Genomic DNA, 13,635 nt, shown 5'->3' on the forward strand with positions numbered 1-13,635 from the left:
TATAGCATAATGTAAGTTTAAAAGAATAGTGCAGAAATAGATACAGCCCGACATCGGGGTGTCACAAGTCACGAGCATCTACTAAGGTCTAAAAATATAATAGAAATTCTAGAAATATACTAAATACAATCTATGACATCAAGAGGGAGAAAAGCAGTGATGCGGATGTTGGGCAGCTACCTTGCTAAACTCCAATGACTCTGCCTCTAATCAACCAATACCCACTACTGGGTAGAAATACCTGAATCTTCACACAAGGTGCAGGGAGAAATGTAGGTACTCTGACTCAATGAGTAATAATAATAAATAAAGACTAAGCGATAAGAAATCACGTAAAACACATCAACATGCTGTATAGAAGCAATATAAAACCAGTAAGAAAGCAATGAAGTTGTAAAATCTTTTGAATCATCTTAGCTCAGTTTAAACTTTTTTAAAATACCTTTTTAACAATTAAGCAATTAAATGCAAAGCAACTAGAACTGATAAGTGCAGAAAATTCGCCCCTCGAGCACCAATACCAACAGAAACAGCCCCTTGGGCAACAATATGGAACAACACCAGCCCCTCGGGCTGTATCTCACATCACAATGGGTACCCGCGCTCACTGAGGGTGTGCAAACTCCTGGAGGGTCCCCTTACGGCCCAAGTGCAATATCAAGCCATCTTGTGGCATCATCACTAGGCTCTCGGCCTCATATCAACAAGCCACCTCGTGGCATACAAATCTCAAGTCCTCGGCCTCATAATCATAATCAGTGTATCACTGCTGTAGCGTGCAGCCCGTCCCAAAAGTATCCTCACAATACAGGCCCTCAACCTTATTCAGTCAAAATCTCATAAGCCACTCGGGCAACAGTAAAACATGATGCTCAGCCCAAAATATCATTTAAAATATCATATAATGTGTTAACAGAGTAAACATGGCTGAGTTTTGAAAACAGTAGAATATAGCATGACTAAGTTCAAGTATAAAGTCAAAACGGTGAGGAAACATCAATAAAAATCCCCTAAGGGTTCAAATAGTTGCCACAAGGCCGAAATATGGCATTCAGCCCAAAACATGATGATAGCAAACAGTTTTCAGTCAAATACGCGGTAAAAAAATCATTCGGGATGGACTAAGTAACAATCCCCAACAGTGCACGACCCCACGCCCGTTATCTAGCATGTGTGTCACCTCCATATAGCACAACGATGTGCAATCCGAGGTTTCATACCCTCAGGACAATATTTAAAATTATTACTCACTTCGATCTGGTCCAAATTCTAGCCCGTGATGCCTTTTCCCTCACAAATCGACCTCTAGATGCTCCAAATCTAGCCACAATCAGCACATAACTATTAAAATATGCTAGGGGAACAAAGCTCACTCGAAGATATCCAATTTACATCAAAAATCCCGAAATTGCTCAAACCCGTCCCCCGGGCCCACATCTCAGAATCGGATAAAAGTCACATCAATAGAATCCTCATCCTCTCACGAGTCTATACATACCAAGAACATCACAATCGGACCTCAATTGCTCCCTCAAATTCCCAAGTTACACTCTCCAAATTCAAGCCCTAATTCCCCAATTTTAGGATTTAATTTCCACATATTTCATGATTAAACAAGTAAGAATCAGCATAGGATGAGTATTGAGTTCAAAATTCTTACCTCCAGGTGTTATCTCTTGAATCCCTCTTCAAATCCTCTCCAAAAACTACAAAATCACCCAAAAATGGTGACATTTAGCCCCAAAATCGCGGACAATGGCTATTTAAACATTCTGCCCAAGCATCAAAACCCTTCTTCACGAATGTGGTTAAAGCCTCGCATTCGCGAAGCACAAACTCAAGTTGACCAATTCTACCTTCATCGCGATCGCAACTATGTAAAGCCCCAAAAAATTTTGCTTAGTAATTTAAGATTTTGTGGTGCCAAGGTAGGCTAATTACTTTATCTTGCATGCAAATGAGGATTAATGATATTATGGATATCATTTGGATATGGTAATAAGTGTATAAGTCTTATTATAATTGATTTGGGGTCTAAGGAGAAGCCTAAGTCTAAGACAAGTTGGAAAATTACCAAATAGACTAAAGTCGTAAATGAGTATGCACAAGACCTCACTTTGGATAAGTATATCTCTATTTATATAAGGTGTTGTGCGATTCACAACCTGTCAAATGAAAGTACATTGAGTCTAGTTTCCGATGCTTCAAACCGTTCGTCATTCGGACACTCCAACCAGAAGTTATCACCAAATTACCAAAGTAGCGTAGAATTTTGCACTACCACGGCGCCCCATGTGCCGCGCCTGTAGGAATTCCAGAATGGCCTAAAATTTCAATTTCAGACATATTTTGAACAGACGCCCCGCACCCCGCGGCACCCCACGTGCTGCGGCTGTACAAAATGGTTTTTTTAAGACCCGAACCCCATTTCATTTAACTCATTTGGGGTTCATTATTTTGGGGATTTCTGGAGCATTTAGAGAGAGGGGAGAGTATATCTAGAGAGAGGAAGAAGCTCAAGTGCCTTGTTCATAAAAAACTCTTGTTCAAGCCCTAAAATCCAACAAGAAATCCTTCAAGTTCTTCATCAAAGAGGTAAGATTCTACACCCTAACCCTTAATTTCGAATTTTAGCTAAAGGCGGGTATTTATCAAGAAAGTTTGTGGGTATTGGAGTTGTTATCTTGTTTGCATGTGTTGTCAAAAGGTGTAGGAACATGGTTGAGCTAAAAATGGAAAAGTATGGGTTATGGGTTAATGAAATCATCTATAAAAGGACCATAAAGATTTAACGCTCATATGGTGTTTGATAAAATGCTCAAATGAGTTAGAATTATGAATATCTTCCTAATTTGTTTTCAATTTTGTTATGTCTCGAAGTAGATGGGCATTGCTAGAATTTACGAAACGTTGTAGTAACTTAAGGAAAAGCTCTTTGAGGTATGTATGGCTAAAACCTCGTCTCTTAGAAATTGAGCTTCCAGGTGCCCGTGTAAATGTTGTAAGTTTGAAACGTGATTGATGCAGTACTTGTTGTGTTAAGTGAATTATTGTTGTGAAAATGTATGTTCTAGGTACTTCTTCATATGTTTAATGTGTTATTCTTTGTAAATGGAGGATGTGTGGAGAACATGATCTATGTGTTAAATGCCTAAATGTCATGCCAAGGTTACTTTGGGACTAATATGCCAAACTTGACGAATTCCTCTCTATGCTTATGATTAAAATTGCCTTTGTATGCGCCTACGATCTTAAGTGGCAAAGTAAATGTTGAAAATGGGAACAATGTGAAATGTGAATTATGGAATGTGGATATTGTGGCCCCAAGTGCCAGTAAACTAATACATGTGTAACCAAAGATTGGAGTGAGAGGAATAATGGAAAATAGTAATGTCTCGGGGAGGCGGCTTTGCCGATCGGGCCGTGATCGGACGCCATGATATATACACATGGCGGTAATAAATTAATGATTGAAACTGAAAGTGTGAAAGAAATAATGGTAACGTCTCCGGGAGACAGCTTAGCCGATCGGGCCGTGATCGGACTCCGCTCAAAGAAACAGTGGCAAAGTGGATAATAATGCAACAGTGTAGGAAGCTCCAATCTAAAATTTCAGAAACTATGTGAAAATCATGTGAACCTCGTTATATTGTTGGCATGGTGCTTATTTGAAACTTTGTTGTCTTTATGATTTCCTCTTCATTCTTGTATGAAAGTTCTTTCTAACTAGATGGTGTTTAGTTATACATACTAGTGTTATTCGATGGCACTAACGTCCCTTTTGCTGGGGACGCTACATTCTTTTTTATGAATGTGGGTGGCTCCATAACGGATAGTGCTGATTGCGCGTAGCGGAGCATCCTCCTCTCAAAGTTTTGGTGAGCCCCTTTCTCCTTCAAGGGGGTTATGTTGTACATCTTTTGCTATAGATATCCACTTTTGAGGTATAGCCGGGGCCTTATCGCCGGCATTGTCATACTTGTCTTTTGCATCCTTAGAGGCTCCGTAGACATATGTGTGGGTTATGTACGGGTGTTGGATGGGTCTATGAACTATGTTTTAATTCTATCTCTCGCTTCTCTAAAGGGAAATTGTATGGGATCTTGGAAACTTAACGACGGGTTAAGGTTGTGATATAAAATGAACTAAGCGTGTTGAATGTACTATCTTTCCTATTGTCTAAATAAATGAAAGCATGGTTTCCTTATTCTTATTGAGATGGGTAGGAAGTGTTGATAAGGCTTGCTCAGTTGGGTTCACTCGATTGAGCGTCGGTCGCGCCTCCCGAGATTTGGGGCGTGACAAACTTGGTATCAAAGCCTAAGGTTTTAAAGTGTCCTAGGATGTCTTGGAGTCGTGTCTAGTAGAGTCCTTCTTATCGGTGTGTAGTCGACCACATCTATAAGTTGGAGGCTACTTGGGCATTTAGGAATAACAACCTTCTTTGATATTCTGGATCGTGTGGTACAACTTGTTATGAAACTATTCCCTCTCTAATTAGTGCATTGTCCTATCTTTCAGTAAATGGCACCTAAGAAGAAAGCGAGAACTGGACAAGAAGCCAATGCCACCTCAGGAGTGGCTGATGATTCATTGCTTGACACTGCGGGTGAGGGTAGTTGCCCTGCTATCACCCTGCCTAGTTCTTCTATTCCAGAGCAAACTACCCCAGTTCCTACACCTACGGAGGACACTACTATCCCTCCCATTGATACTCCTATTCCACCTCCAACCCCAACTTCTGGTTCTGGTATTTCTAATGGGGATCTTAGGGGAGCTATTCAAATGTTGACCCAGCTAGTGGCCTCTCAGGCCCGGAGGTCAAATGTTGCGCCTAGTTCATCCAGCCAGCAAGGGGATTCCACCAGTTCTAGGGTGAATAGATTTCTTCAGTTAGACCCTCCAGTATTTACGGGTGCCAATCCAGAAGAAGACCCTCAGTTTATTGATGAGATGCACAAGACCCTCAGGGTTATGCGTGCAACTGAGATAGAGGGAGTAGAGTTGGCTGCCTACCGTTTGAAAGGGGTGGCCTATTCATGGTTTGAGTTGTAGGAAGATTCCCGTGAGGAGAGGAGCCCTCTGGCGAGGTGGAGCAAGTTTGCTGATGCCTTTATAGATCATTTCCTGCCTACGGAGACAAGGGCAGCCCATGCAATAGAGTTTGAGAATTTGAAGTAGGGTCGTAGAAGTGTATGGTAATACCATATGGAGTTTGCTCGCGTGTCTAAATATGCTATTCATATGTTGCCCACAATGGGGGCTAGGGTGCATCGGTTTGTTTAGGGTCTCAATCCTTTAACTATTAATGAGGCTTCTACAACTGCATTGAATTCTGACATGAATTATGGGAAGATGGTGGCATTTGCTCAGGCTATAGAGAATCGTAAATTGAAGAACAGAATGGAGAGAGAGGGTAACAGAAGGACCCGATCTATGGGCAACATGGGTGAGTCATTCGGTGGGGGAAGATCAGCTTTCAGGGGAGGATCATCAGGGCCGTCCCAATCTGTTGCACAGTCTTCAGCCAGTGCACCACCATCAGGGCCCAGCCAGCAGCAGCAGTGGAATCGTTTCAGGCCCAATAAGGGCAACAGAGGATCCTATCAGTGGGGTCAGTCAGGAGAGAGATCCCAGTAGTAGCAGAGGTCTCTGTGCCCCAAGTGCGGGAAGATGCACTCAGGGGTTTGCTACTTGGAGTTACCGTATGTTATGGATGCAGGATAAGGGGCCACATTCAGAGGCATTGTCATACATCCCACCAGGGAGTGGGTAGGGGCACAGCACAATCATCCAGTCCAGCAGCTGCTACATCCTCAGCCCCCTCTCCAGCTCGAGGTGCCCCAGCACCCGCAGGGCGTGGTGTAGCTAGGGGTGATGCGTAGAGTTCAGGAGGACCCAGCCGGTTTTATTCTATGAGTGTTCGCCAGACTGCAGAGGCTTCTCTAGATATTGTTACGGGTATTCTGACTGTCCAATCTCATGATGTGTATGCACTTATTGACCCCGGTTCCACCTTGTCCTATGTTACCCCTTTTGTTACTATGGAATTTGGGATAGAACCGGATCAGCTTCATGAGCCATTTTCGGTGTCTACTCTGGTGGGTGAGTCTATCACGGCTGCTCGAGTTTATAGAGGTTGTGTTGTTACGATACAGGGTAGGGATACCATGGCCGATCTTATTGAATTAGGGATGGTCGATTTTGATGTAATAATGGGAATGGATTGGCTTTATTCATGCTTTTCCAAACTTGATTGTTGGACTAGAACCATAAGGCTTGAATTTCCTAATTAGCCCATTGTTGAGTGGAAGGGAGATAATGTAGTGCCAAAAGGTCAGGTTATTTCTTACCTTACGGCCGCGAAGATAATCAAGAAGGGGTGTATCTATCATTTAGTTCGGGTTGTGGACACCAATGCCGAGGCGCCTATCCTTGAGTCTGTGCCAGTTGTGAATGAGTTTCCGGATGTCTTCCTAGATGAACTCCCTGGAATTCCTCCAGACGGGGAGATTGATTTTGGGATCGATGTGATGCTAGGCACGGAGCCTATATCAATTCCACCTTACAGAATGGCACCGGCAGAATTGAAAGAGCTAAAGGAACAATTAAAGGATTTGCTAGAAAAGGGTTTCATCCGGCCGAGTGTGTCACCATGGGGTGCACCGGTATTGTTTGTAAGGAATAAAGATGGGTCGATACGGATGTGTATTGACTACCGGCAACTCAACAAGGTCACAATCAAAAATAAATATCCTCTACCAAGGATAGATGACTTCTTTGATCAATTGCAAGGTGCTACGTGTTTCTCAAAAATTGACTTGCGGTCTGGGTATCATCAATTGAAGATAAGGGAACAGGATATTCCAAGAATAGCTTTCAGGACTCGGTATGGGCACTTTGAATTTATGGTGATGTCTTTTGGGCTAACAAATGCCCCGGCAGCTTTCATGGATCTTATGAATCGAGTCTTCAAGCCTTTTCTAGACTCCTTTGTGATAGTATTCATTGACGATATTATTGTATATTCTCAAAGTCGAGAAGATCATGCTAACCATCTTAGGGCAGTTTTGCAGACTCTTCAGCAACATCAATTGTATGCAAAATTTTTGAAATGCGAATTCTGGCTTGAATCCGTCATGTTCTTGGGTCATGTCGTCTCTAAGGAAGGAATTATGGTTGATCCTCAAAAGATTGCAGCAGTGAGGAATTGGCCAAAACCTATCACTCCAACAGAGATTTGTAGTTTCTTGGGTTTGGCTGGGTACTACAGGAGATTTGTGGAGGGGTTTTCTACTCTTGCCTCTCCATTAACTAAATTGACCCAGAAAGCAATTAAATTCCAATGGTCCGATGCTTGTGAAAGGAGTTTCCAAGAATTGAAATCAAGACTAACTACAGCGTCGGTATTAACCCTGCCAGATGGTACAGAGGGATTTGTGGTGTATTGCGACGCTTCAAGGATCGGGCTTGGGTGTGTGTTAATGCAACACGGCAAGGTTATAGCCTACGCTTCTAGGCAACTTAAGAAGCATGAAAAGAACTATCCAACCCATGACTTAGAGCTTGCGGTAGTGGTATTTGCACAAAAGATTTGGCGACATTATTTGTATGGGGTGTATGTGGATGTATTTACGGACCACCAGAGCCTTCAATATATTTTCAAGCAGAAGGAGTTGAATCTGAGACAAAGAAGATGGCTAGAGTTACTCAAGGACTATGACATTGATATTCTCTATCACCCGGGAAAGGCTAATGTTGTAGCGGATGCTCTTTTACTTAAGGACTATGACATTGATATTCTCTATCACCCGGGAAAGGCTAATGAGCTTGGCTCATTTGGAGGCATATCAGAGGCCGTTGGCCAGGGAGGTTCACCAGTTGGCTAGTTTGGGAGTTCGCCTGGCGGCCTCTAATGAAGGAGGAGTGATTGTGCAGAATAGGGCTGAATCATCTCTTGTGATGGAAGTGAAAGAGAAGCAATTCAACGATCCATTGTTAGCACAGCTGAAAGAGGGGATTCATAAACACAAGACCACTACTTTTCCCTTGGCATGGATGATGGTACCCTACGGTACCAAGGCCGCCTATGTGTTCCAGATATTGACGGTCTTCGGGAAAGGATCATGGCAGAAGCTCACACTTCCAGGTATTCCGTGCATCCAGGTTCTACGAAAATGTATCATGATCTCAGGGAAGTTTATTGTGGAATGACATGAAAAGAGATGTGGCGGACTTTGTGACTAGATGTCTGAACTGTCAGCAAGTGAAGGCCGAACATCAAAGACCTGGTGGATTGGCTCAAAGCATAGAAATTCCAATGTGGAAATGGGATATGATCAACATGGATTTTATGGTAGGGTTTTCGCGCACTCCGCGCAAGTTCGACTCAATTTGGGTGATCGTGGATTGGCTCACGAAATCAGCACACTTCTTGCTAGTTAAATCTACCAACACAGTGGAACAGTATACTCAATTGTATATCAAAGAAATAGTCAGGTTGCATGACACTCCAGTCTCAATCATTTCAGATCGAGGGGCTCAATTCACAGCCAACTTTTGGAAGAAATTTCAGCAGGGCTTGGGCACGCTGGTAAATCTCAACACAAATTTCCATCCTCAAACTGACGGGCAAGCAGAGTGTACTATTTAGACGCTTGAGGACATGTTGCGTTCTTGTACTCTTGATTTCAAAGGTAGTTGGGATGACTGTTTGCCACTCATAGAATTTGCTTACAACAACAACTTCCATGCTAGTATCCAGATGGCACCATTCGAGGCATTGTATGGTAGGAGATGCAGGTCTCCCATTGGGTGGTTCGAGGTTGGAGAAGCAGAATTGATAGGGTCGGACCTCGTGTATCAGGCCATGGAGAAAGTCAAGATTATTAAGGAGAGGTTGAAAACTGCTCAGAGTTGCCAAAAGTCTTATTTGGACATCCGTCGCAGAGATTTGGAGTTCAAAGAAGATGATTGGGTATTTTTGAAGGTTTCCCCCATGAAGGGCATCATGCGATTCGGGAAGAAAGGAAAATTAAGTCCGAGGTATGTCGAACCGTACAGAATTATTCAGAGGATTGATCAGGTGGCATACAAGCTCGAGCTGTCACCCGAGATGTCATTGGTACATCCGGTCTTCTACGTGTCTATGTTGAAGAAGGTAGTGGGAGATCCGTCCGCTATTGTACCAATTGAAGCTATTGAGGTTAATGAAGAACTATCTTATGAAGAAATTCCAGTTGTCATTCTTGATAGGCAAGTTCAGAAATTAAGAAATAAGGAAATTGCCTCTGTAAAAGTGTTATGGCGGAACCAGCAGGTTGAGGAATCCATTTGGGAAGCCGAGGAAGAAATGAGAAAGAAGTACCCATATTTGTTTGAATGGTTATGTAATAGCTTTCATGCATTTGGTTCCTATGAACTCTTATCTTTTGATTTGATCTATGTTAAACTATTCCATTTTGGTTATATATGTTGCATATGCGGCCATGGTTGGTGTTGTACAAGTTATGTTATGTCTATGGAACATGTATATGCTGCTAGGATATGTATCTGGGGCCCTCTGACAAGTAGATAGTCCTAGTTACAAAGGAAACTCTGGCGAAATTTTCGGAAATTTAAGGAGTTAGCCAAATTCCGGGCTGTTGATATATTTCATAATGTGAAAAAGTAGAAGTTACATAAGGATGGATAATTAATGAACCTTGATCCTCATTCGAGGACGAATGATCTTAAGCGAGGGAGAATGTAAAGCCCCAGAAAATTTTGCTTAGTAATTTAAGATTTCGTGGTGCCAAGGTAGGCTAATTATTTTATCTTGCATGCAAATGAGGATTAATGATATTATGGATATCATTTGGATAAGGTAATAAGTGTATGAGTCTTATTATAATTGATTTGAGGTCTAAGGAGAAGCCTAAGTCTAAGACAAGTTGGAAAATTACCAAATAGACTAAAGTTGTAAATGAGTACGCACAAGACCTCACTTTGGACAAGTATATCTCTATTTATATAAGGTTTTGTGCGATGCACAACCTATCAAATCAAAGGTCATTGAGTCTAGTTTCCAACGCTTCAAACCGTTCATCATTTAAACACTCCTACCAGAAGTTATGACCAAATTACCAAAGCAGCGCAGAATTTTACACTACCGCGGTGCCCCATGCGCCGCGCCTGTAGGAATTCAAGAATGGTCCGAAATTTCAATTCCAAACATATTTTGAACAGACGCCCAGCACCCCGCGGTGCCCCACACGCCGCGGCTATACAAAAACGGTTTTTCTTTAAGACCCGAACCCCATTTCATTTAACTCATTTGGGGTTCATTATTTTGGGGATTTCTGGAGCTTTTAGAGAGAGGGGAGAGCATATCTAGAGAGAGGAAGAAGCTCAAGTGCCTTGTTCATAAAAAAATCTTGTTCAAGCCCTGAAATCCAACAAGAAATCCTTCAAGTTCTTCATCAAAGAGGTAAGATTCTACACCCTAACCCTTAATTTTGAATTTTAGCTAAAGGCGGGTATTTATCAAGAAAGTTTGTGGGTATTGGATTGTTATCTTGTTTGCATGTGTTGTGAAAAGGTGTAGGAACATGCTTGAGCTAAAAATGGAAAAGTATGGGTTGTGGGTTGATGAAATCCTCTACAAAAGCACCATAAAGATTTAACGCTCATATGGTATTTGATAAAATGCTCAAATGAGCTAGAATTATGAATATCTTCCTAATATGTGTTCAATTTTGTTATGTCTCGAAGTAGATGGGCATTGCTAGAATTTACGGAACGTTGTAGTAACTTAAGGAAAAGCTCTTTGAGGTATGTATGGCTAAAATCCCGTCTCTTAGAAATTGAGCTTCCATGGTTCCCGTGTAAATGTTGTAAGTTCGAAACGTGATTGATTCAGTACTTGTTGTGTTAAGTGAATTATTGTTGTGAATATGTATGTGGTAGGTACTTCTTCATATGTTTAATGTGTTATTCTTTGTAAATGGAGGATGTGTGGAGAACATGATCTATGTGCTAAATGCCTAAATGTCATGCCAAGGTTACTTTGGGACTGATATGCCAAACTTGGCGAATTCCTCTCTATGCTTATGATTTAAATTGCCTTTGTATGTGCCTATGATCTTAAGTGGCAAAGTAAATGTTGAAACTGGGAACAACGTGAAATATGAATTATGGAATGTGGAAATTGTGGCCCCAAGTGCCGGTAAGCTAATACATGTGTAACCAAAGATTGGAGTGAGAGGAATAATGGAAAATGGTAACGTCTCGGGGAGGCGGCTTAGCCGATCAGGCCGTGATCGGACGCCATGATATATACACATGGTGGTAATATATTGATGATTGAAACTGAAAAGTGTGAATGAAATAATGGTAACGTCCCCGGGAGATGGCTTAGCCGATCGGGCCGTGATCGGAATCCGCTCAAAGAAGCGGTGGCAAAGTGGATAATGATGCAACAATGTGGGATGCTCCAATCTAAAATTTCAGAAACAATGTGAAAATCATGTGAACCTCCTTATATTGTTGACATGGTGCTTATTTGAAACTTTGTTATCTTTATGATTCCCTATTCATTCTTGTATGAAAGTTCTTTCTAACTAGATGGTGTTTAGTTATACATACTAGTGCTATTCGATGGAACTAACGTCCCTTTTGTTGGGGGCGCTACAAATTTTTTTTATGAATGTAGGTGGCTCCATAACGGATAGTGCCGATCGCGCATAGCGGAACATCCTCCTCTCAAAGTTTTGGTGAGCCCCTTTCTCCTTCAAGGGGTTATGTTGTACATCAATTGCTATAGATATCCACTTTTGAGGTATAACCGGGGCCTTGTCGCCGGCATTGTCATACTTGTCTTTTGCATCCTTAGAGGTTCCTTAGACATATGTGTGGGTTATATACGGGTGTTGGATGGGTCTATGAACTATGTTGTAATTCTAGCTCTCGCTTCTCTAAAGTGTAATTGTATGGGATCTTGAAAACTTAACGACGGGTTAAGGTTGTGATATAAAATGAACTAACCGTGTTGAATGTACTATCTTTCCTATTGTCTAAATAAATGAAATCATGGCTTCCTTATTCTTATTGAGATGGGTAGAAAGTGTTGATAAGGCTTGCTCAGTTGGGTTCACTTGATTGAGCGCCGGTCGCGCCACCCGAGATTTGGGGCGTGACAAACTTGGTATCAAAGCCTAAGGTTTTAAAGTGTCCTAGGATGTCTCGGAGCCGTGTCTAGTAGAGTCCTTCTTATCGGTGTGTAGTCGACCACATCTATAAGTTGGAGGCTACTTAGGGCATTTAGGAATAACACCATTCTTTGACATTCTGGATCGTGCGGTACAACTTGTTATGAAAATATTCCCTCTCTAATTAGTGCATTGTCCTATCTTTCAGTAAATGGCACCTATGAAGAAAGCGAGAACTGGACAAGAAGCCAATGTCACCTCAGGAGTGGCTGATGATTCATTGCTTGACACTGCGGGTGAGGGTAGTCGCCCTGCTATCACCCAGCCTGGTTCTTCTATTCCAGAGCAAACTATCCCAGTTCCTACACCTACGGAGGGCACTACTATCTCTCCTATTGATGCTCCTATTCTACCTCCAGCCCCAGCTTCTGGTTCTGGTATTTCTAATGGGGATCTTAGGGGAGCTATTCAGATGTTGACATAGCTAGTGGCCTCTCAGGCCCAGAGGTCAAATGTTGCGCTAGTTCATCCAACCAGCAAGGGGATTCCACCAGTTCTAGGGTGAACAGATTTCTTCAGTTAGACCCTCCAGTATTCACGGGTGCCAATCCAGAAGAAGACCCCAGCCCTTCGCGAACGCAGAGCCTTCCTCGTGAACGCGAAGGCTAAATCATCTGCCTCCTTAACAAACCCTTCGTGAATGCGAGGACCTACTCGCGAACGCGACGGTCAAATTCCACTGCAACACTCAATAGTTTTTCTGCAATTCACAACAACATGAAATGGTCCGATTGACCACCCGAAACTCACCCGAGGCCCTCGAGACCTCAACCAAACATGCCAACATATTTCATAACATCATTCAAACTTGTTCCAACCTTCGAAACGCTCAAAACAACATCGAAACACCAAATTTGCATCAGATTCAAGCCTAAGAATTCCAAAATCTTCTAAATTACGGTTTTGATCAAAAACCCAACCAAACCACGTCCGAATGACCTGAAATTTTGCACACACATCCCAAATGACACAATGGGACTACTGAAACTTTCGAAATTCCATTCCAACCCTTATATCAAAATCTCACCTATCAACCGGAAAATGCCAAAATTCCAATTTCGCCAATTCAAGCCTAAATCCACTCCAAACCTCCAAAACACATTCCGATCACACTCCTAAGTCCCAAATCACCAAACGGAGCTAACCAAATCATAAAAATTCCGATCTGAGATCATATACTAGCAAGTCAAATCTTGGTCAAACCTTTCAAACTTCAAGCTTCAAACTGAGAACTGTTCTTCCAAATTCACTACAATTACCCTGAAAACCAAAACTGACGATTCACATAAGTCATAATACATCACATGGGGCTAGTCATTCCTGAGAACTGGCGAGCAAAGTGCAAAATCTCAAAACAACCAGTCAGGTCGTCACATCCTCCCCCACT

General features: G+C 42.2%; 1 protein-coding gene across 1 annotated transcript; it reads left to right on the top strand.

The window, feature by feature from the left end:
- The first annotated feature begins 8,869 nt into the window (after positions 1 to 8,869).
- On the top strand, positions 8,870 to 10,664 carry LOC138889770 (uncharacterized). Its single transcript, XM_070173106.1, has 2 exons — positions 8,870 to 9,384; positions 10,580 to 10,664. Exons 1-2 carry the CDS (start codon positions 8,870 to 8,872, stop codon positions 10,662 to 10,664), a joined length of 600 nt encoding a protein of 199 aa, XP_070029207.1.
- Positions 10,665 to 13,635: the final 2,971 nt, after the last annotated feature.

This window comes from Nicotiana sylvestris, chromosome 4 (genome assembly GCF_000393655.2).
Source record: "Nicotiana sylvestris chromosome 4, ASM39365v2, whole genome shotgun sequence".
Taxonomy (NCBI): Eukaryota; Viridiplantae; Streptophyta; class Magnoliopsida; order Solanales; family Solanaceae; genus Nicotiana; species Nicotiana sylvestris.

Bases quoted from the DNA above. Each gene is read 5' to 3' on its own strand.
- LOC138889770 (XM_070173106.1), top strand. From the start codon at position 8,870: ATGGAGAAAGTCAAGATTATTAAGGAGAGGTTGAAAACTGCTCAGAGT. The intron at 9,385-10,579 runs GTTATGTAATAG...TGTTGTGAAAAG, and splicing joins TACCCATATTTGTTTGAATG to GTGTAGGAACATGCTTGAGC.